The 24,842-nt window shown below is 36.7% G+C and overlaps 1 protein-coding gene across 1 annotated transcript in view; it reads right to left on the bottom strand.

The window, feature by feature from the left end:
• Positions 1–24,842, bottom strand: part of RHEB (Ras homolog, mTORC1 binding) — a 63,407-nt gene that overhangs the window by 5,092 nt on the left and 33,473 nt on the right. The window contains exons 3-4 of the mRNA XM_036762017.1: positions 14,535–14,602; positions 8,484–8,566 (exon numbers count right to left, since the gene is read on the bottom strand). Coding sequence (XP_036617912.1) covers positions 8,484–8,566; positions 14,535–14,602 — 151 coding nt within the window. The remainder of the gene's footprint in view (positions 1–8,483; positions 8,567–14,534; positions 14,603–24,842) is intronic.

Genomic DNA, 24,842 nt, shown 5'->3' with positions numbered 1-24,842 from the left:
GTAATGAGATTAGGCATTTTTACTAGCTTGGTGAACTCACTAAACTTATTCAGAAGTGCAGACTTCCTATTGTGGAAAGCAACAAGAGATAAATGAAATACCACTGAGTTCAATCAATCAGACATTTAATTAATCAACATTAACCTACTGGAAAGAACTTCGTGATTTTTGAATCAAGAATGTATTAACATAGTAATTTCATTTTGCTTCTGATGTGGTTAAAGAAGAGCTTGTGTCTTTACAGAAAGGTTTTTGTTGTTGTTGTTTTGAAAACAGAGGTACCTACAGATCACTGCAAAAGAAATTAAGTGAGACTGGAAAATCTAAACCAAGAGGTAGTATGGCTTTCAAGGCATCATGTAAAGAGCACTTGAACTAGGCTCAAATCTTGCTTCTGACAATAGCTATGTGTATGTGACCATGGGGTAAGACACTTCTTAAAGCCTCAGTTTCTTTATCTGTAAAATGGGGCCAATAATACTGGAAAGTTCCTACCTCACAGGGACTAAGGATAAAGAGAATATTTGTAAAGTGTGAAGTAAGCCTCAATATAGCACAACAATAATAGCAGCTGACACATATCATCTAGAGCCATAAACAGTGTATCAGTAGTCAGGTGGCTCTCTGTGATTGTCAGCAAAGCATTTAACACCCCAGCTGTAAAATGAAGTGGTTGGCTTTTCTGAGGCAGCTAGGTGGTACAGCAGGTAAGAAAGTTCTCAATTCCAAAATGCCCTGAGATGCTTGCTAGTTGTGTGACCCTTTGTCATTTTGTCTCTGTCAGCCTCAGTTTTCTTACCTGTAAAATGGGGATCATGATAGCACCTGCCTCCCAAAGTTGTGAGGATCAAATGAGATTACAACATAGGCAGTGCTTTGCAATCCTTAAAGCACTATATAAATACTACTTATTATTATTATGTCTTTTTCCAATCATAAATGATTATAAATTCTACAAGAACAGATATAATATCTGAAACTTTGTAAGTTCTCTTACTCATCCTTCCCTCCTTTTATTCCCCCCAAGAGAATAGTTGTTGATTAATTTGTGATAAACTGGAATGGACATAATACCTGGAAACAAGCTAGATAGTCTCATTTTTTAGTTTTTCCTGGAAGTTCCATTTTTGGGAAGGGTTCAAACCATCTCATTGCCCAGACTTAGCCACCATGCCTCCACATTCAGGTTAATTCCTTCCTCTATACCTTCCCCACTCTTTTCAGTGTTGTCTCCCTCCATTAGAAACAAGCACTTTGAAGACAGGGGCTGTTTTTGTTTTTGCTTATATTTGTATCCTCAGAATTTATATATTGTCTGACATATAATACGACTTTGACTCTTCACTATCTCTCACTGTTCTTCCCTACCCCCATCAAAGCAGTTGCCGAGCCCTGCTGATTTCGCCTTTGCAACGCCTCTCAAATATGCCCCCCTTCTCTCTTCTGACACTGCTACCACTCTAGCATAGGCCCTTGATTCTCCTCAGGCCTTGATTATTGTAACAGCCTGCTGGTGAGTATGTCTGCCTCAAGTCTCTCCTCACTCCAATCTATATATAATATAATCAAAGTGATTTTCCAAAGGCCCAGATTCAACCTTGTTACTTCCCTAGTCAAACTCCAGTGCCTCCCTACTGCCTCAAGGATCAAATACAGAATCTAGTTTGGGTTCAAAGTCCTTCATAACCTCACCCTGTCCTACCTTTCCAGGCCTCTCACCCCTTACTCCCTGATATGGACTCTTCCATCCAGTGACACTGGCCTCCTGGCTGTTCCATGAACAAGATCCTCCATCTCTCACCTCTGGCCATTTTCCCTAGTCGTCCTTCATGCCTGAAATGTTCACCCTCCTTATCTCTGCCTGATGACTTCTCTAAAGTCCCAACTAAAATCCCATCTTCTACAGGAAGTCTTTCCCATCCCCTATTAACTCTAATGCCTTCTGTCAGTTACTTCCCATTTATCCTGTATATTGCTTGTTTGCTGGTTGTGTCCCCATCAGAGGCTGTGCGCTCCTTGGGGGTTGGCATTGTCTTTTGCCTCTTTTTGCACATCCAGCATTTAGCATAGTGCTTGTACATGGCAGGCACTTATTTATTGATCAATTGATAAATTCTTATTTTTAGTATTCTCTGACTTGTTTTTAACAGAGAGACATTTAGAAACCAAGTACAATCTTAATAAACAAATGAGAAACTAAATGATATGAAGAACATATACCCAATATACAAAATAAAGCTTAGTTATTGTTTTAATGTTGAAGTGTTTAAAAAAAATAACCATAAGATCTTTTAAAATATAAAGTTTTACAAAATTGTGATTTAATTTTCAAAAGGTAAAAATGACAGTGTTGAGGAAATAACTGTGTAAAGCCAGATGTGTATTTAACTTTTTTTCTTAAGTTAACACACCTGGGCATTAAATGAAATAGAAGACAGCATTTCCTTTCAACTTCTGAATATTGACAGGATAAGACCAAACTGCCCTAAATTTTAAAATATTTTCCACAGATTTTTAAAACATTTCACTTTACAATATAATAAAGGGTATTTTGTTGTTACAACGGCAAATTTGCTACTTTCAAGCACCTAAGAATGCAATTCTGCCCAATTTTCCCTAAAACAGATGACCCAGAAATGCAAATTCAAAAGGACTCTGACATTACACCACATAGCCATCGAATTGGTAAAGATGATACAAGAGGAGGATAGTCAGTGGTGGAAAGGTACAGTATACATAGTAAGGCATATACTATTGGTGGAGATGTTATCTGCTCCAACCTTCCAGAAAAACACTTAGGTTTAGATCAGATATATAGATCTCTGTAAGAAGGACAAAAGTAGAAATAAATATTCCATGTATACTAAAATATTTATAGCAAAGTACCCTCAAAATCAGGACAACCTGGGCTCAAGTCCTGCCTTTTTGAGACCTGGGTCAAAGCACTTCACTTCTCAGTACTCCAGGAAACACAAAGATCATAAGGGACAGAGGAGTGTCCATTTGCACTGGCAAAGGGAACTTCCTCGCCTGAATTCCCTACACAGGTCCAGTAAAATAAATAAGAAAAGCAAATAAATAAATGTAGTAGCAGCACTTTTTGTGGTAAAAAAAAAACCCTGAAAGTTGCCCATTGACTAGAAGATTTATGGTATGTAAATTAGATGGAATATTATTGGTTCCATAAAAGGTGACAAATATGCTTAGGTAAGTTAGCCCCTACTATGTTGTAGGCACTGTGTTGGGCTCCAGAGATACAAATATAAAAATAAAACCATCATTTGAAAAGAACTTACACAGAAAACTGGTATCAACTTATGTGAATCAAAGGCAGAGCCAGAAAAAGAATATAAAAGTACAATAATGTAAATGATAACACTAAAAGGCAACAGAACAGAGATTAGCTGTAATGATCCATTTCTGAGAAAAGATCAAGCAAGCCCCATTTCCCTTCTTTTCAGAAAACTGGGGGATTACTAGTATGAGGTATAAGAAGTGGTTGCTTTGTTGACTTTTCTTTAATGAAAGGAAAAATAAGCAAAATAGGGAGCATTTTATAGGGGGAAGGAGGCCTGGTACACTGGGAAATCACTGATATTAAAAGGAAAAAACCACCACCAAACAAAGGGCATAAAACTTTTAAAAGAACAAGTTGTAAATAATTCGAAGTTTATGGTTTGGGGGGCAATAATTTGTTACATTTGCTTATTTATTTCTGTTGATGTTTGCTAAATTTAAAATCGGAAACACACACACAGACACATACACACACCCCGACCATCCTCACAGATTCTTCTTCTGATGCCTCAATATGTGGAGGTGATCCCAAGCTGATTAGATTATACTGGAAAGGCTTCTGGCCAACAGATTATTTTCCAAGGAACAGCCTAACTACAAATGGAGATGAATTCTTTTGTTTTGTTTTGTTTTGGGGGGGGGGGGGGGGAGGGAATGAATTCTTTGGCTACAGAAAACCATGTACAAATAAAGACAACCCTGAGTGATCAATACCCCACAATTGCCAAAGCCTTGAGGACCACACAGAAGCTCCATGCCTTTATATTGTGAATACTGTCTTTAAGAATTCAGAAGGCATTGGTATGGCAAGCGCTACACAGCAAAACAAAAAATTAGATTTATTATATTTTAACAGTCAGGAAATAACAGAGCCTGATATGACATTTCTGAATTGGTTATCTGTGTCTAATAAAGTCACCAGCTTGTTAGAGCAGAGATAAAAATTAAACAAAGGCAAAAGAATAGATGTGAAATGTATGGCATACATTTAAAATAATTGTACCCTGATCTATTTAAATGAATTAATAACACCAGTTAGAACAATTTCATCAGTGTTTTACTGTTTTAGAAGTTTTACCAACGTAAGTCAATTCCCATAACACAGACCCAAAAACTGTGTATATGTTGCATCAAAATTGCCTTAGTCAGGAAATACTTTCTAAGCAGAGAAAGACAGCAAGGGAAACATATGTTTAGCATATAAACTCATTTATGAAGTATTACAGAGAAATATGGAATATCATAAGTAATAACACTTCAAAAACCAGAAGCAAAGGAGGGAAAACTTGGTTTAAAGTAAGCTTGGTGAGAGACACAATCAAGTCATGCCAAGGACACTTAAGAACGAAACTGGAAGACAACGATGACAAAAAAGAAAATATTTTTCTAGTACACTTTTTTTCACCAAGACAACTGAGCGGCCACATTCGGACTTGGGCATTCAGTTCAGTAGGTTGGTCATTGTCCAGGAAGTGCCCCTACTATGTTGCAACAACACAGGCTCTGGTGAGTCCTACCAGGTAGCAAAGACTGAATATGGGCTTCTTTATATCTCTAGCACTTAGCACAGTGCCTGGAACATAGTTGGCACTTACCATATTTTCCCACGTATAAGACGCACCCTTTTCCAAAAAATTTGGGGTCTAAAAACTGGGTGCATCTTACACAGTGGTTGCAGATTTTTTTACTTGCATTTCCCGCTTTTTCATGCTTGTTTTTGCGCTCATTGTTGTAGATTTTTTTACCTGCATTTCCCGCTTTTTTGCATTTGTTGTCTTTGTGTTCATTGTTTCGTGTTTGTTACCGGTGTGTTAGGTTACATTTTGCCACATTCTGCTCAGAAATGGCTCAGAAAAGATTTTCGTACACTGCTGAATTCAAGCTAAAAGTGATCCAGTTTGCAAAAGTGAATGGAAATCGTGCTGCTGAATTTAAGTTTGGTCCTCCTCCAACTGAGAAAACAATCCAAGACTGGCTACAGGAAGAAGAAACCCATGAGAGGCAGGTCAGCAAAATGGCCTGATTTGGAGAGGGAACTGAAGATATGGATTGAAGAGCAAAGGGCAATTGGAATTCCTGTGTCCACAAAGATGGTTCAGCACGAGGCAAGAAGAATTGCTGATGAAAAAGAAGTTACTGATTTCAAAGGAGAACACAATGGGTGCTTCAGGTTCATGAAACAGAATGGACCAAGCATGCATACATGCACCAGACTTGCCCAAAAGATGCCTGAAAGCTACGAGCAGATGAATAGTTAAACCTGAGTTCTATAACTTTAGGTAATCCTTTTTTTTTTTTTTTTTTCCAAATTTCAGGCCCCAAAATTAAGGCGCATTTTATACATGGGAGCATCTTTTACATGGGGAAATACGGTAACAAATGCTTGTTGACTAAAGACAAGCCTGGCTAACTTTGAGAGGGCTCCTCCCTGGACTGGGCAGAGTGTGACAAAATAGGATTTTGGTCTTTGAGAGTTGTTGAGTTATAGAAGAGGTATGATCTCCCCGTCAGTGGAGGGAATACCCACCCCAATGAAATCAGAGATCCTTTGAGTGTTAAGAGTATCTTCATTTGTCACACTACATTTGAAATTAAGTCCTAGAGAATGAGATGTTGGCTTTCATAGCATTCCTGTTTGTTTAAAGTATACCATTGGCACTGTCTCATTTCACAAAATAATGCTCCATGATTATGATTCAGGCTGAGAATAATTTCAACCAATTTCTTGGAGTCATGAAAAAAGACCACAGGTTGACAACTTGGAAACATTTCCACAGAGAGTCTTTCAGAAACTCACAAGTACCCTTTGGACCTACTACAGCTTGGATATCAATTTATACAGATAAAATAATAATACCACCCGCTGCTTCTTGGACTCCATGATATTTTGCCATTTAACATGCCCATAAAGCCTCAGAATTATACAGATGAAAGAAAAAACAATCTTAAAAAAATACTTGCCTATCCAAGACGGCACCTAAGTCCATGACAGACAGTTTCCAAATCCAGAGCTATACTAGCTATTAGGCTCTAGTTTCCCTAGGTAATTGCCTATCCATGTTTTTAAATCTAGTTTAGCTATTGCTCATTTTCTTAAGGTCTTCCCAGAAACAAAAAAATACATCAATTTTCAGCTTGATTCCCAAGTCCTATTTAATACAGGCTTGACAATACGACCCTTCCAGAAGAGGGAACTACTGATCAAGAAGAAAGAATGATCTACCTAACATTTTAGTTTTCTCAGGATACGGCTTGCACAGTAATTAACATAAGGAGGGAAGGGGAAAATATACAAAACAAATTTAACATGTGATACAATGACGTCTGAAAATGATAGTTTCCCAAACAAATATGGTGTTAAATAATAGCAAGAAAGTCATCTGGTCTTCTATTACTATCCACATTAGAGTAAGTAAATTCTGGACAGTATTCAACAGGCACAACTGAAAATATTCTCAGAATTTATTGCTACAATCATACCCATAAATGTGGGTGACCAGATTCACAGACTGTGAGTCCGAAAGGCCCTAGGATGACAACAGAGAGGATATGACATGTATATAGAGCAAGTATAATCTCAGATAGAACATAAAAGGTCAAAAAAAGGGACAACGTCATGGTAATTCAAAAGAGAAAGATTAGAAGTTGGAAGAGGAACAATCAGAAAAGGCATCTCAATTGGAACTTGAAAAGAAGGTGAAAATCAGATAGGTAGATCTGAGGGGAAATGGGAAGAGTGGAAGGGTATTGTAGACAAAAGGCACACAAGTGGGAAAGTACTAGATTGCTGGACAACAGTGCACAATCCTATTGAGCTGGAGAATGGGTTGCATAAAGGTAGATTTGCAAGATGGAAAGGAGAAGGCCTTAAGTATTAGGCTAAGAAGTTTGAGTTTTACTTAAGTTGATAATAGGAATCCCTGGAAAAATTTTTAGCACCATGCTGGCTCTCAAAGGAGACTGATGTTGGACTGAAGGACATATTCGTAACAATTTTCCATGGATTAGCAAGAGAGAAGAGTGGTTAAAAAAAAGTGGCAATACTTGGCAAGATTGTAGTACCAGAGTTCCAAATGGAATGACAATGTTTTAATGTGGACTTGCCTTTCAGATGCTGGGTTAACACTGATGAACATAGTACTTCTGGGTTTTGTTTTGTTTTTAAATCAAAAGTAATTTTAAAATAATTCTTTTCAATGCCCCTCTCAAATACTACATGAGAAGCACTTTGAACCCTGACACACAGGCTAACTCACCAGGAATCCTCATCTTCAAATTCAGCTGTTATCTAACAAGAAGAGTTATAGGGTGATACAGGGAGGAGAAAGTCTGCCAAGGAGTTCCTGTGGCCCAAGCTGCCAGGCCCTTAAGATGATACGAAGGTCAAAACCCTACTCCTTATAGCAAGAATGTTACCTGTGCTAGGTAAACAAGGCTACACTCTCCAATAAGCTAGGAAGAAGGCATTTGCAGCTTTTGTTAGCTACACTAATGTTTCCCTCCACTAGTACTGCTAATTGAAATAAGACTATAATACATGTTTTTACAGTAATATAAACTCAGGTCTATTTGGCTTGTTGGAAGACCATGACAATAAAGCTAAGTTCCTGGACTGGATCCTTCTATGGACCACTTAACTTCATTCAATTCTTTCTCTACACACTATTACATCCTAACTCCAACTTACATGCCTTACACTTTTTGATGGGCCCAAAGCATTCTTTTTTGTCTGCTGCAAAATATTTTAAAACAATCTATTCCATAAGGTGCGTAAAGAGAACATAAGACTTTTTGTGCCATTAAATACAAAAACAGAAAGCTGGTTTAAATTTCTACTGTTCAAACTAGCAAAGCAGGAAAGAACTTGTCTAATCAATATTTAATTATTTATTCTGCTCCATGAGACTAGAGAGGCAAATGATGTGAAGAATCCACAAATCCTTCTTGTCAATTCTATGATTCAAATTGAATATATGAACAACAAATATCTATCTTTTTTGCTTAATGGCCCATTTGATTCAAAGGACAAAAAAGTGTTCCATTTGATCATTCTAATGGTTCCTTTGTACTAGTCCCACATAAGCTTTTTTTCAGGGACAACCTTTAAAATGAATTCTTTCTAAAAGACTAATAGCAGCTATGTTTATCAAGTAGAGCTGAACATAATAACAATGAATACTTATTACCTTTTGATTGATGTAACTGAGTACACAAGAATATAACCATTAATGTCTATGGAGTACGTCTGAGGAAAGATGGAGTACTCATCCTGTGGGGGGAAAAAAACCCACAATTATATTCAAGGAAATCATGTAACATAAAAAGCAATCACCATCAACATTTCTCCAAAGGATATTAACTGTTACACCAAAACAAACACATAAATGGACGCATTTAGTTCACTATACTCTAAAGCAAGACTACTAAATCATGCTGTTACATTTCTACTCACTAAATGCATCTAGAGTAGGCTGGGTCAGGAATGTGTGTGGGGAGTGAGGAAGGACCTATTTTAAAAGCAAGTGTCCTTAGCCTGGGTAGATAATTAATAATAACTGACATTTATACAGCACCTTTAGGTCTGCAAAGTGCTTTGCATAATGGCCATCTAAATTTCACAATAATTCAGCAATATATTAACGAGAGGTAATGCTCCCATTTCATATGTGAGGAAACGAAGTCTTGGAGGTTAAGTGAGTTGCCCAGTGACTGTGTATTCTAACCCAGGTCATCTCTATTCCAAAACTAGCACTCTAACCACCACTATATCCTATCTTACAAAACTGGTTTTTGCTAACTGGTTAAGATAAGTTAATTTGTTGACTTCTCCCCAAATTTCTGAGAGGAAGGAAGTAATAAAAAATGAATAAGTTCTATGGCGAAAGAGATGACAATTGTATAATAAGAAGAAAATCAGATTGGGGGTCAGAAAACTACCATTTCTAGCCTCAGTCCTGCCATTAACTAGCTGTATGATCTCAAGCTAGTTACAACATTTGCCTTGGGGCCCCACTGTCCTGAATGGCAAATGCAGCACTCACTCACTACTTCAAATAGGCCCTAGCCATGCTTTAATTCACTTCTTACTCCGGAGCCTTTTTCTCAAACAGCCTAACTTGTAGCCTTGTAGCCATACTTCCTCAAGTTTTAGAACCAAGATCAAATCAACTCTGTTATTCTTGGATGGGGTGCACACGCTATGGCCCCATTCACCATCCCTGAACATATCCCCCTCCCCTCCTATTAGACTGTAGGCTCCTTGAGGCCAGAGATTTTCTTTGCTATTGTGTTTTCAGTGCATAATATAGTGCTTGGTACATAGTGTTTATATATAGTCAGTGCACTGACAATGTATCTAATGTTATATACATACCTACTAAACCTAAGTGTTTTACCACTGGTAAACAGAAAAAAAGTATTAAGATGCTAAGGATAGGTAAACCTATTGTTCTCCTTATGACATCTCACTTTACCATCACTACATATGATAATCACTGCCATTTCTGGTGTTTTCCTTATTGTGACTTATTTTTTAGAATTCAATATGGAAATAACTGTCTTAAAGCCATTTCTATAGAAATTCAGTTTTTTGTAAGAGAAACATGCAGAACTTTGTGTGATGGAATACTAGTCAATACTATCAACCTAATACCTGCATTATGGACACTTAGAAAATGATATTTTAAGGGTACCATTTTAAAGGTACCATTTCAAGAGTTCAGTACAGAGTTATTGAATGACAGCTAGGTACTGGGAATTAAAATACAAAAATGAACTAGTTAATGCTAAGAAGCCTGCATTTTACAACATATACTGAGATAAGTAAATACAGGGTAATATGAGGACAGTTGACATATTAACATACTACAGGGATAATGAATTCCCTGAGGTAAAACCAGAGGTAAGATAAGGCTTGAAGGAAAATAAAGATTCAGAAATGGAGGGATAGTATAATTCCAGGTACAGGAAACTGTTTGTGCAAATGAATGGAAGCAGGAGGTTGTGTTGAGGTGAGGAAACAGTTATTAGTCCAATTTAGCTGGAATGGGAGTTAAAGGATAAGAATAGAAAGAAAATGAGAAATAAGGCCAGAAAAATTAGGTGGAGAGCCTTAAGAGCCAGGCTGTCCTAACTGGGGGATCAGAGTTATTGAGACTGTACTAATAATTTTTTTGTCTGATAAACTCCATAAAACAGGAGTGATTGGGACCCAGAGGGCCATTTTATTGCCCTCAAGCTAAAAAGCAAACTGTTGTTAACAGGGCATGGCTGAGTAACTCTCCCGAAACAACGGGAGGAAAGAGGGAAGGCCTGGGAAAGACGGAGCTCTGATCCTATCCAGAAGGAAGGAGAGAACAGAAAGAAGCCAGTACTAGCTGGTCAATTCTATCTTCCACAGCAATAACCATAACCCAGCGTCACCAAAAAAGGTTTTCCCTGTCTTCTTGTATGGTTAATGAATAAATTGCAGTAGAAAACAAAAGTAAGAAATGCACACAGTCCCAGTAACAATGAATCACACTACACATGAAAGATTAAAATTCTTAAATAAAATGTAACACGAAAAGCTTAAATGCTTTCTTCCAAAGAAAAAATGAATCTTCAGCATTGTCTTCTAAATTCTGTATATACATTCATTCCCTCGAAGAGACACTGCTCATGCTCTATGAACCAAAATTCTCACTCACTAGAAATACAGAGAAATGAGGTGGCCTACTCAGCATGTAACAATAAAAATGTTTTTCTCAATATAGTAACATGATGAGTTAGGTACTATGTGTCGGGGAGGTCATAGTAGATACGAATAAGTGACAAGGGGACATGTAATGATAAGTGGCATATGCATGGAATTAAGCTTTTGCTATTTCTGTAACTTTCTAGAAAGTGAGCTCCAAATTTTGAAATCATTTCTCCCCTCAGCCCCAATGCTCAATCTAGTTTTTGAGAAAACTCAAAATGGCCATTGACCTGCTGCCACAAAAAATTATGCCCTCAATTCAAATTCATTTTAAACCTAAAAGCAGAGAAGAAAGGAGAAATAGCTGACTTCAGGTTTTTATTAATAGCATCATATTAATCAGCCAGAAGGTAATTAGATGGCACAGTGGATAGAATGCTGGGCCTGAAATCAGGAAGACTCATCTTCTTGAGTTCAAATCTGGCCTCAAGATTCTTATTAGCTGTGTGACCCCGGGCAAGACACATAAACTTGGATTGCCTCAGTTTTCTCATCTGTAAATTGATCTGGAGAAGGACATGGCAAACCACTTCAGTATTTTTGCCAAGATCATGCCAAATGGGGTCACAAAGAGTCAGACACAACTGAACAACAAGAACCAAAATCAGCCACTATGACTTTAAATCAACAAGACATTTGGAACAATCAAATCGGATCTTTCAGTCTAAAACAAAAAATGAAAAAAGGAAGACCTCCAGTTTATATCTAAGCCAATCTTAATCTGCTTACCTGTCCTTCATAAGAATCAGATAGTTGGAGTCTAGTAAAACCTCAGCCCTTTTGTTTATCTCTAGGTATGATAACTTGTAATTGATTTAATTTAGGTCAATGGTGTGGTTCCCATTGGAATGGTAACACTGTAGTGGGAAATTTAAGGTGTCGAAGAGATTTACTCCTACTCTTCCAGCACTCCAATATCTCCTTAATCCTACACCTCTATTCACCCACACCATATTTGTCTTTGAGCTTTGCTCACTTTCATACTGTCACAAGAACAGTTAGTATCACAAGTTCTTAGGTTAGTATTTTAAGATCCACTTCAACTGATACACCACACTTATTCACTCACAAAACCTGGCACTTAAACTGGCTTCTTTGCTATAGTTTTGTTCATCATCTATGTTCTCAACCAAGATGGCCCAACTGCATCCTTGCTTTCACATTTCTTCCCTTATCTAGCAGACTCTCTCTACCACTTCCAGCCCCTTTAAGAACCATCCCCTGGGGACAGCTAGGTGGTGCAGTGAGTAGAGCAACAGCCCTGGAGTCAGGAGGAGCTGAGTTCAAATTTGGCCTCAGACACTTGACACAATTACTACCTGTGTGATCCTGGGCAAGTCATTTAACCCCAATTGCCCTGGCTTCCCCACTCCAAAAAGAAAAAAAGAACCATCCATCCCCTGACCCTTCCTATAAATCCTTTAAAGATCAACTCAAATGATACCTTTTTTCCTGATCTACTGCCCACAAAACTATTAACCCTTCTACCTCCTCAGACCTCACATATTTCCTAATGTAGCTATCATGTCAGGCTGTGTATCATTGCTATCTCCGATGTCTAATCCCCCACTAGACTGTAAACTCTGGAGAGTAGGGGCTGTTTTATATAAACTTTATACCTCTTCCAACACGCCTAATAAAGCACTCTGAAGATAGACAGCATTTAATAAATGTTTATCAATACCCTGCTCTGATCATTCCCTTTAGTTTTTCACCATGTTATCTTGCATTTTACTTCCTGCTGTTTTGCAATTTACATTTCTTTTGTTATTTTAAGGTATCTCTTCTGCCTATGAGAGGAATGACATCTTGCTTGTTATGTAAGTGAAGAAACATCTGTTAAGCGTCTACACTGTGTAAGAAACTGGGCTAGATACTAAGGATACAAATACCAAAGTCAAACAGTCTCTGCCTTCAAGGATTCCAAGAGTAAGAGATGACAAATCCCATCAGGGAGCAGGGGGCAAAGGGAGTTTTCATCTAGGGAAGGCGAAAAGGAAGAGGGAGAATCACAGGAACGGTGAGTGAAACCACCGTCCTGCTCTTCTTAGAAGCAATGGTAGTACTGATTTGATAACTGTTTCTAGAGCAAGAGGTGGAAAGAAGCAGACAGTGGGAGAGAGCACCACGTAGACAGGGGGGCATGGCAGATGGAGCCTACAATAGATGGATGGGAAGCACAGTGAGAAGCTGCTATGGAGAATAGGTAAATGTGTATTCACGTAATGAGGCTGCGTGTTTAATACTGGGTTGTGTACATAGTGGACATTTACTAAAGATTTGATGAGTGAACGTTAAACCTAAAAAGTATCAGTCACAATTACAGAATCAATTACAAAATGTTGACCCAAATATAAAGCAAAAGTATAGCCAATTTTGTTTTGTGACCCTCCAATTTAATATTCTTGAATAGTACTCTTAGTAAAAGGCAGGGAGTATCACTTTTAGAGTAGGTTTAGTTCCTCAAGTCTTACAAAGATCATGTAATTTATAGAAAATTAGTTCCCCATAAAGACTATTCATAGGTGATTTTAAAAATTGCCACTGACTGGTAGTAAAATTAGTTATAATACCTGAGATTTTCTGGGAGGGCAGGGGATTGGAAAAATGGAGAAGGGAGAGGCTAATCTGAAGTAAGGACTTATGTGTCTTATGTACTATGGATAGTGTTGCTAAGGCCTAACTCCTAGAGCAAAAGACACTAATACATTAATTAAAAAAAATACATTAATTAAAAAAAGTGTTAATAATAAAATTAAATACAAAGTTTTCTCAATGGTTCAGTGAAAAGAGCACTAAGTGAACCTGGAGTCACAGGCCCCAAGTTCAAATCCTGACTACCTGTGGGACCTTGGAGAAGTTACAAATTCCTTGGGCTCCAGTTTTCTCATTTATAAAATGAAAGTTTGGATCTAAATGGCATTGATTCTATGCCCTGGCCTGGTCATAGCGCCAAGAAACTAAAATCAAATGTACGGAGGGGGAAGGGAGCCTTTAGACGTAGATGCTCACAAATGAACTAAAACATGGAAACTGCATTATTAGTAAATTTATACTCCACACACACACCTACATACACACCTATACATCTCATAGTAAATATAAGCTCTTCTAAAAAGCTATGAATATTCAATTAACTGAACAATTACATGTATATAACTATGAAGAAACCACATCTATTAGTATAGATCACCCTCTACATGCATTTAAATAAGACTAGCTGATTTACAAAGGTATTGAGACTACCACAAGGTTTACCACAAGACTACCACAAGAATATAGTACTATGTGGACAAGTTAAAGATTTTGAAAGGCACAAAAATTCCATACTTTGGAAAAACCTTAATTTCTTTAAAATGAAATATAAAAATTTATATTGTACAATTAATATGTGTTCAAAATAAACAACTTCCAAATTCTTGAGCATTAAACAATCAAAGGTAGTGCCAAAATGGACAAATTTATTGTGTGGATCTTTAAGCCACTAGAGATTACTTACTTGCCCAGCTGTGTCTACCAGCTGAAGATGATATTCTTGTCCATTTACTGTGATCAATTTTGTAAATGCTACAAAAAAACCAAAAGGAATTAGATGTTAATCTGCAGTTAAAAAAAAAAAACTCCACCCAGAACACTTAATTTATTAAAGCTTCAGCAGTGATGAATGATTAAGCATAAAATACTTAAAAGAGCTCAACACAAAGGAAAACCATCCTTCCTCCCAGTTTTCATCATTTTGCTCCATTTACCATGAAGACATTATTACATATCAAGTCATCAATGAACTCATAAAAACCTTAAATTTTTTTAAAGGTTTGCAAATTATGGGCCAATGCATTACTCATAAAAGTAATAAAGAGTTACTTGTGGGCATTCTTTTTCACATAAAAGAAAAAATTTGATTTTAATTCAGAAGGTTAAAAACTCCTCATTAATATCAAGTCTGGTTTCTAAGCATGAAGTTCTATGTTAACTGAAGCACTAAACATTCAGTACAAAAAAAAAGGATTAAAGATATTCACTATATGATAAAACTGCAAAAGGAATTAAAATTTTGAGTTATGGCTATCATTTCTACTCAACTTTATGGCACCAAACATTCTGTCACAGTTCTTTATCAAGGAAAAAAATTAGAATATTTATTAAAATACCTGTACATTTTTAAAAATCAAAAATTCTAAGGAAAATACTAACCAGTAACATCTCTATTTTTCTATCTGCAATTATCAAATATTTAAAGTTCCACTGTCATGTTGGGAATGTATAGTAAGGAAAGTGCTGGATTTGGAGTTAGATTTTAATCCTTGTTCTACTATAATTAACCTATGATCCTATAGCTTCATTTTGATTTTCAAATAAAAGTTGATATAAAATCAGTTTAAAGAGCAGTTAAAATTTTAGAAAATCAGAGCTTCCAGACAGAAACTGAAAATCATTATTTGGAAATGCGCTGTAACAACCACTACTGCAAAGTAGGGTCAGTAAACTGAAAAAGAATATATGAGCTGTTTAATAGTTGCTACATTCTGTTAACAAATGACAACTCTCTTCCAACGCCCTACTTCCAACAACAAAAATGAAAGATCTAATACCTAGAAAGAAGAAAATAAGGGTGAGGAGGGGGAGAACTAAGACAGTAAAGGAAGGGGGGTTATTTCTTCTACTCATTAGAAAAGAGCAGTGCCCAGAATAAGCGTTTGTTATACTCAAAATTTCACTATGCCTAAGCAATTTGCATGTTGCACAGAATTCTTTCTAATGCTAGAACAGCTTTCACAGTGAAAAGGTAATATAGAGAAAAAGTTGGACAGGAAACCAGTATTCACCAAGTAATGAAATGAACATGAATACAAAGGACAATCAGATTTCAACATTAATTTGTACGGCAGGAACAAATGATTTTTAAAATGATGGGTAAAGAATGTTAACAATATAAAATGGCATATTGTTATCAAACGATTAAGAAAAATAGATATTACCAAAACTGATACTTCTAGGCACCGTTCAAAAAAGGCACTCAATAAATGCTAATGAGGATGACTAATCAGAGGTTATTTTCATAACCTATATTCTTCAGAACCGAATTATTACTACTGTGCCTTTTGCTTCAAATATGGCAGTGTGCAATTAAAACATTTACTCGCTGTTTAACACAGGCAAGTACTGTACTAGGTACAGGGAGCAAGCCAAAATGAACACAGTCCCTGCTCTCAAGTAGGTTTTTGTTTTTTTTGGTAAGGGGGGGCGGGGGGGAAAGAGGTTCAGAGGAGATAACATACACAGACAAATGAATACAAGAGAATATGAGGGAAAGGACACTAATAGGATTCAGGGGGTAGGAAAAGAAAAAGGGCTTCCAGAAGGAAGTGGGTGGCTTGATATCCAAGCTATATCTTGAAGGAAGCTAGACAGTCTAAGAGGCTAAGGTGAAAAAGGACATGAAATGAAGGAAATGAAAATAGCTTTACTCCTTACCTAAGCCGTCTACCTGCTCAAGGATTCCTCACATGGAGGGAAAGTATGTGTGAAGGTTTGAAGACCGGAGATAGAATGCCAATTTGGCTGAATAGAGAGTTCATTAAGGGGAAGAAAATGAAATAAATCTGAAAAGAAGCCAGATTACGGAAAGCTTTAAATGCCAGGCTGGAGTTTCTATTTTATTCCAGAAGCAATAAGGTGGTACTGTAACATAGAGACTTTTGAACCGCTATTCCCAAGTCAATTAGGTGTTAAGTTGTTCTTTAAGTCAAGGTCTGTTTTATTTGCCACCTTGCATTCCAATATAGTTTTAACAATATACACAGTTTTAAACCCATGAAGGCCTAGTCAATATATTATAAAATTCAGTTAATCAGAACCAACAGGAGCCCTCAGTCTAATAGCATACACCTATATCTGCACGTAAAACTTTGAAACTGATCTTCATGATGAGGATTCTTAAAGTAATGCAAAATTATCCCCAAGAGAAAAATTCAATTAAACTAAGAAAGGGAATTTTCACTAATATTTTTTAAAGTATTTCAACCAGACTGAAACCTTAATAAAACATTCAATAAGCCAGAACCTTATTTTAAGCTAGTTAGAGAGTTTACAGATTAAATAATGAATCAAAATAAATTGCTCCATGGTTATATATCGAGTCATTTTATGGTAGAACTAAAATTAAGATTAAAAAGAAATTGTAGCTTAATTGGAGTTTGCACCTCAGATGAAAAGCATGATATATAACTGCAAGGAGAAAGCACCAAATATTGATGAGGTCTTTCCTGTGTGCCTAGTATTGTGCTACGTGCTATGAGGTATATAGCATAAGTACAAGCCCCTGACCTCAAGGGGTAGTTTAAGTTCATAGATTGTGACCCTGTGCAAGTCACTTAACCTCAGTCTGCCTGAGTTTCCTCATGTGTAAAAAGGTTGAATAAAACTAGCATACTCTCCTGCCTAGGGCTGTTATGAAAATAAAATGAGGCAATGTTCGCAAAGTGCTTACAAGCTGCCATTCTAGCTGTTATCTTTATAATTATGAAATATCACAAAGGATAAACCAGTTAACTGATGCAGGGGCAAAAACAGAGCTCTGATTTCTAAGGAATGAGAGACTTTAGCGTTAGGTAAGCTCCACCTAGCAAAAAGAGCCTTGAGCTAGGCCATAATGTCTTGACTTTCAAGTGACAACCAACCAAAGCCAGCAAGCTAGCAGTGTCTCCAAGCTTTCAACACTTCCAGGAAATGTGGAAACCATCAGTAAGTATAAAAGAATCTTCCAGTACCAAGATGGTATATTTACAGAGTGAGAAAGTTTCAATGATAGTCACGGTTCGTTAACATTATGAGGCTAATTTATAACCCACAGCCAACACTGAAAATGAACTCAACAGGCAAAGGTGAAGATAGTACCGATTTAAAGGCTCTTTACATTTTTCAGGACACAATAGAATCATTCTCATTCTCAATGAGACCTTTCTCCATAGAGCACACTGCAGCATTTCAATGCAGGATAAGGGATAAGCACGGATACTGAAGTATATTATACAAGTGGATGTAGGTCCTTGGCCCCTCGGTTCTCACACAGGCCACTCTTTCCTCTTTTCCCCATCTCATTGTCTTGGTGAACCACTACACAGTCCTTTTCTCTTGAGTCTCTGGCCCCCTTATCACATTACCAACTGCACTCTACCAAGCCTCAGCCTTTTATCACTCTCACCATCTACTGCCTTCAATCCTATACATGTGCTGCAGAATGCAGGTGGAGAAAACCATGTAAATGTTCCGATCTAGTGCACTACAAATTTATGTTACATAACTTCAACTGGGCCCTTACTACTCCTAGGTGATCCTACTACGTATTTCCTTAACTCCACAGTGTTTCTTCCAAACCTTTACACCCCTCCTCACACCTCTCATGGCTCCCCCTCTGCCCTATCCTCTCAGCTGACAAACACTTTTTTTTTACAGGAAAAAACTGAGGCCATTTGAAATGAATTCTCTCATCTTCCCTCTTCTTTATCTCATATCACTCACTTGCCTTCTGCCACTATCTCCTCCTATGTCACATAATGAGGCGGCTTTACTCCTTACCTAAGCCCTCTATTTGCTCAAGCAATGCAATTCCATCCTGTTTCTTCCAACATATATATGTTTGTATGTTGTCTTCCCCATTGGATTGTGCGTTCCTTGAGGTCAAGAGGCTGTCTATTGTCTCTTTTAGTACCTCCAGCACTTAGCATAATGTCTGGCACTTAGTAGGGGCTTAATAAATTTATTAACCCCATTCCTGAAATAGGAAAAGGCTGAGAAATGTTTACTTAATAGAAAGAAGAGGAAAAATATAAACAAATATGCTTGAATTTTTTGTTTAACCATAGTTTATTAAAAAAAGTAACAGTGATCCTTTAAATCAATATTCAAAAGTCAGGTCAAATATTTAAATGGCTGTTACATGACTTCAATGATGGAAATATACATTATGCAACCTAAAATATAAAACACTAATAAGCTCTTGATAATTTTGCAAATAAACAGTTTAGAATTTCTCCTTCATAAAGCAGGAAGATGGAATTTCCCATGTCATGAGGACAGACCTCACTTTTGTTGCTTCAGTAACAAGATGTAAAGCAAAATTTAATAACTTATGACTAACTTCTTGCTGACATCAAAGTAAGTATCCAGTCTTGTGCTCCAAGTTCAAATCCATTCAAAATAGCTCTTAAACTTAGATACCCTGCTGATCTACACCAAGAAACTGTTTCTTAAGTAACTGAAGAACCAAACTATGAATGTCATAGATAAACCCCCCAACCTTTTGTGAGCAAACTCATCTAATCTCTCCACCTTTTTTTCTATAAGCATTCATTCCACTTCACTTCAGCTGAAATGTGGCTTTCCCTTTGTTACTAATGTCTTCTTAAACCCTCTCTGACAAGTGCAGCTCCTTCTCTCACCATCAACTAGTAGCACTACTGTACCCTGGACCTTGTCATCATGTAGAATAGTTCCACCTCCAAGATCTGAGATTGCCTTCTCTGACCTCAATGTCTTTACTTTCCATCTCTCCCACTTCATTCATTCCTATCAAACCCACTTTTGACCCTCCTCATGACCTTCAAAGTTCCAAACTCCTACCTATTCTCCCACTCCATCATTCCCTTTCTGATTTCCTAAGCCTTCTCACCCAGCCTAGACCCCAAGGCCAATCACTGCAATGATGTTTAATTAGCACCCCAAGAATCTATCATTTTTTTCTTTGTCTATCACCTGCCTTGCCAATCACCAACCCTGAAAAAAATCCTACCATTTATTTGCTCTATTCAAATTTTCATGTACCATTAAAGTAAAACTGTGCTGATGGCATTCACTTCTAATTCATGTAAACCTCAGCTGGGTCTTCATGGCTGCTAGGCAATCTCTTTACTCATTTCACTGGCATCCTACTGGCATTCTTCACATTCCTTTTCTGTTTTTCTCAAATCCCAAACCATATTCCCCATTCTTCCTTGAACTCAGAAGGAAAACAGGATGGATTCTTCTTGTACTGAGAACCAGGTCATCAAGTGAGAAGTTCAAGTTCCCTCTCCTTCACTCTTCGAAATTTCTTTTTACCCTCTCTGCCCCTTCTCCCCACTCAGAGGAAACATGTGTTTTCTAAAGTCAACCTTGTCTCCTGCAGGATATCATCTAATCCTTCTATTTAAATATTAAATAAATGTATTTATATAAATATTTTTATCACTCTCATCAACATCTATCTTCAAATAACGCTCAAGATTTTTTCCAAAACTATTCATCTTGTAAAAGATATACAAAAAATCCTCAATCTCAGACTTTAGAGTTTCCAAGCTGAAAAGGGCAACCCCAAGGTTCAACCCCTTATAGAAGCATACTCTAAAATTTCCTTTTTAGTTCAACTGAAAATATTAAGAAATAAATATTTCTTTAATCTAAAGTTCTTTCCAGGTTTTTCCCTTTATGAAAATGTGTAAAAGGTCACTAACAAGGGCTAAGATTCCAGGATTAGGGATTAAGGGTGGCAACCCAATTTAATTCTTCTTTGGTTAAGATCACAGCCTTCCCTAAATAAGATTGATCTCAGGGAAGTAAGGACTTTCAATCTTTGATGGGAGTGTGGTCAAGAAAGAAATGAAAAATTTTTAAATAACTTGTTCTACAGAGTAAAATGTTAACCACAGACTAGATTTTAATATATTATGACCTTTTTATTATTCAAGATTCTTTATGTTACCTCAAATTGTCTTGAGGTAGAGAAACGTCTTAAGCAAGGGAGAACTATATCAGTTTAGACATTTCTCTAAGAAACATATACTTGTTAAATTAATAAAAATTGTTTCTGGCATATTTGTGCCTAAAACAGAGTACAATATTAATTTTTTTTCTTAAAAAAATCCTTCATTTTACAGATGAATAAAGTGAAGCAGATGGATCTGAGTGTCTTGCTCAAGGTCACAAGGTTAGTTAGGGGCAAAGTAACAATGAGAACACAGGTTGTGACTCTCAAGCCTATGTTTTCTCCACTCTCCCACACTGATGTCCACTTGAATGCTACAGGAACTTGAAAGAAAACATGTGCACCGGCTGCCTCCATTTTCTTACCCATCTATCTATCTTGAAGCCTTTACAATTTGGTGTCTGCTCCCATTACTCTGCTTCCTTAAAAGTGTCACCAATGACTTCTAAATCACTAAATGACCCAAGGATTTAGTTGTCTCTCCTTTTTTCAAGCCATCATACAATGTATTACAGCATAACTGTCACTTCTGTACTTAAAAACAACAATAACGAAATTACACAATGTAAGCTCAACAACAAAAAATGTTTAATGTTTACCCACTGGTCAATCAAGCCAAAACTCTTTAACCTGGTACTCAAGGCACTCTATAATCTGACCTTCTTTTTAACATTAATTTCCTGCCTTTCGTTACCTTAAATATAGTAACTTCCAAAAACAACTAAATGACACACCATACCCTAATATACTCCACGCTTTCCTGTCTCTCTCCTTCTTTTCCTGGAATGAATTCCCTTCCTCTCCTAAACCCTATCCATCTTCTGAAAGCTTAGGCATCTTTCAAGGTCCAGTTGAACTTACACCTCCTCCACAATACTATCTCTGGTTAAGTGCCTACTCTAAAAACATTTTCCCCTCTGAAATTCCCAATCTTTGTGACAAATGCCTCCCATGAAAACTATCATTTTCCAACCAGAGGCCAATGTACCTGTAAATTCCCCAACTAGAAATTAAATTCATAAGGGAAGAATTTATAACCAAACATGAGATAGAGCATTCCAAGATATAAAATGGACAATTTTGATTATATTAAAGTTTTTCCACTAACAAAACCAATGCAACCAAGATTAGAAGGAAAGCAGAAAGCTGGGAAACAATTTTTACAGCAAGTGCCTCTGATAAAGGCCTCATTTCTCAAATATATAGAGAACTGAGTCAAATTTATAAGAAAAGTCATTCCCCAATTGATAAATGGTCAAAGGATATGAACAGGGAGTTTTCAGATGAAGAAATCAAAGGCATCTATTTATAGTCATATGAAAAAATGCTCTAAATCACTACTGATTAGAGAAATGCAAATTAAAACAATTCTGTGATATCACCTCATACCTAAATGACAAGAAAGGAAAATGGTAAGTGTTGGAGAGGATGTTGGAAAATTGGGACACCAATGCACTGTTGGTGAAGTTGTGAACTGAACCAACCATTCTGGAGAGCAACCAAACTGTGCATACCTTTGATCCAGGAATACCACAAGTAGATCTGTGTCCCAAAGAGATCATAAAAAAGGGGAAAGGAGCTATCTATGCAAAAGGAAGTGAGCAGAACCAGCAACACTGTATACAGTAATAGCAACATTGTGGATCATCAACATAGCTCTTCTCAACAATGCAATGATCCAAGACAATTCCAAAGGACTCATGATGGAAAATACTATGAGAAAAAACTGATGGAGTCTGAACACAGATCGAAACATTTTCTCTTTATTTTTTTTTTCCTTTTGGTCTGTTTCTTCTTTCACAACATGACTACTATGGGTATGTTTTAAATGACTGCACACATATATAACCTATATCAGATTGCTCAGGGAGAGGGGAAGAAAATTTGGAACTTAAAATTAAAAAAAAAAAAAAAGAATTGTGGAACAAAAAATTGTTGACTTGTACACCTCAATACAAAAGGCTAGTCAGATTCATCTTAGAGTCAGAATGCCTGAGATTCAAGTCTCAGTTTTAAATTTACTGTTTGAGTACCATTGTCCCTTGAATGACAGTATCCTTGGATTGCCCTTGGGAACCTGCGTTAATGGCCAAAAGCTTCTCACTGAAAGGCCCATCTTTTAAACTCCAAATTTATTGATACTGTAATATATGAGACACAGAATACCTTAGTCTCCTAAGAAGTAATGTTGAGGATCATCCAAAGGGCAATGAAATGGTATATATACACATAAGAAGGCTACGATAATTGACAACAAAGAATTTTCAAGAACTAGCGTAAATTTTTGTTATTAGAGAAATATATGATGAAAAATAGGCTATTATGGAGTTCAAAAGATAACTAAATGGATAGCCCTATGCTTCAGTGTTATCTACAGTATCAACAGAAAGATAACTGTTTCCTCATCTCTAAAATGGTTTTTTGGTCTAGACCTGTGATTATAGCAAGGTAGGGAACTCCCTGAGTAGAAATTCTCTCTACTAACGCAGTTAAGCAACTCATCTATAAATTACAGTCTGACAAAATAACCAAGGGGTTAAGTGACTTGTCTCTGGTCACACACATAGTATGGTGACAGAAACAATTTTAGAGCAGTGGTTCCTAAGCCAGTGTCCTCTAACCACTATGAGTTTGAGGATCACATGATCCTCATACATAAACAGGGAGAATCTTTGAGGAATACTTCTGTTGAAAGTGGAACAGAAACCTCAGTAAGTGGGACTAACTAGAAAGGGAATTAACAAATATATGAAAGATACAAATTTTGTACAAGAAATAGGATTTTTGGGGCATAATGACTTTGGGGAAAAATAATTTTCCCAAACTGATTAGCAATCTGGGGGATACAATTCAGTTGTGTTTTTAAAAGATAGATTTCCTTTAAGGAAAATGTTGGCCCAATCCTGTTCTTAGAAGAGTTATGGATTCAGAGATCCTTAATGTACTAATCACAAAATTTTTCAATCTGCACAATAGAAAAAAGTGGTTATTCAATGCTTTTTAGAACAAATCATCTATAATCTTATTACCACTGTACTGCCATAACACAGTACATCTTGCTATGTCCATGAAACTTCAAAAAGTAAAATATGGCTCCTTTTATTTTCAAAAAGTAATACTGCTCGAAAATATTTTTTAACCAGAGATTCTGTGGATATTCCATTCCCTACCCCAATTGGCTCATTTTGTAGTAAAAAGAATTAGGCAGGAAAAAAATAGCTTAAAAAAAATCTACCTACCTAAGAGATATGGAACTGCTTTCACAGTAATACCTCAATAATTCCCATCTTCCCCCAAGTTTCCCCAAGTTTGTAAGGGAAAAACAGTACAGTGGTCACTACAATTAAAATGTGCCTCCTGTGCCAAGGATGTTGGCCGCCAAAAAACTTGTGCCCTAGGTCAGAAATAATAAAATTCATCTGGAGGAAAAAAAGGCTAAGAATCTCAAGGGAAATAAGGAAAAAAAATTTGAAAGGAATGGAGCCTAGCATTACAAAATGTCCAACCATTGAATAAAGTGGTTGTCAACAAAACTATTCAGTACTAGTTAAAAAAAAAAAAAAACAGAAAAGTTAATTAGCTGAACAAATTAGGCACACAAGACCCAGAAGCAATCTATCTTAGTTACATAGAGTATAATAAACCCAAGGACTCCAACTAGAGGGGTAAGGCTCATTATATGATTAAAAACAAGTGAAAAAAATCTGAAGCAGTCTGGCAGAAATTAGGTTTAGATCAACATCCGTACCATACATATACACTGCAAAAAGATCCATGACAGATTTTGATTTAGATATAAAAGATCAATACCAAAAACAAATTAAAGGAAGATTTTTGATAACATGAAATTGAAAAATAATACATATATGATAAGGAGGTGATGACTAGAAAAAAAATCTTTGTATGAAATTTTTTGGCTAAGGGCTGGTTATACAAGGTATATAGACACCTAACAAAAACATCCAAGACCAAAAGGCCTAAGTGGTCTTAAGGATGTAAATGCACAGTTCTCAAAAGCAGAACTGCAAATTATTAATAACCTTATGAAAGAATGTTCCAAATGGC

The sequence above is a fragment of the Trichosurus vulpecula genome, chromosome 5, assembly GCF_011100635.1.
Source record: "Trichosurus vulpecula isolate mTriVul1 chromosome 5, mTriVul1.pri, whole genome shotgun sequence".
In the NCBI taxonomy this organism is placed as follows: Eukaryota; Metazoa; Chordata; class Mammalia; order Diprotodontia; family Phalangeridae; genus Trichosurus; species Trichosurus vulpecula.
The sequence above is the reverse complement of the archived record's forward strand: the minus strand, read 5'-3'. Positions and strand labels throughout refer to the sequence as shown.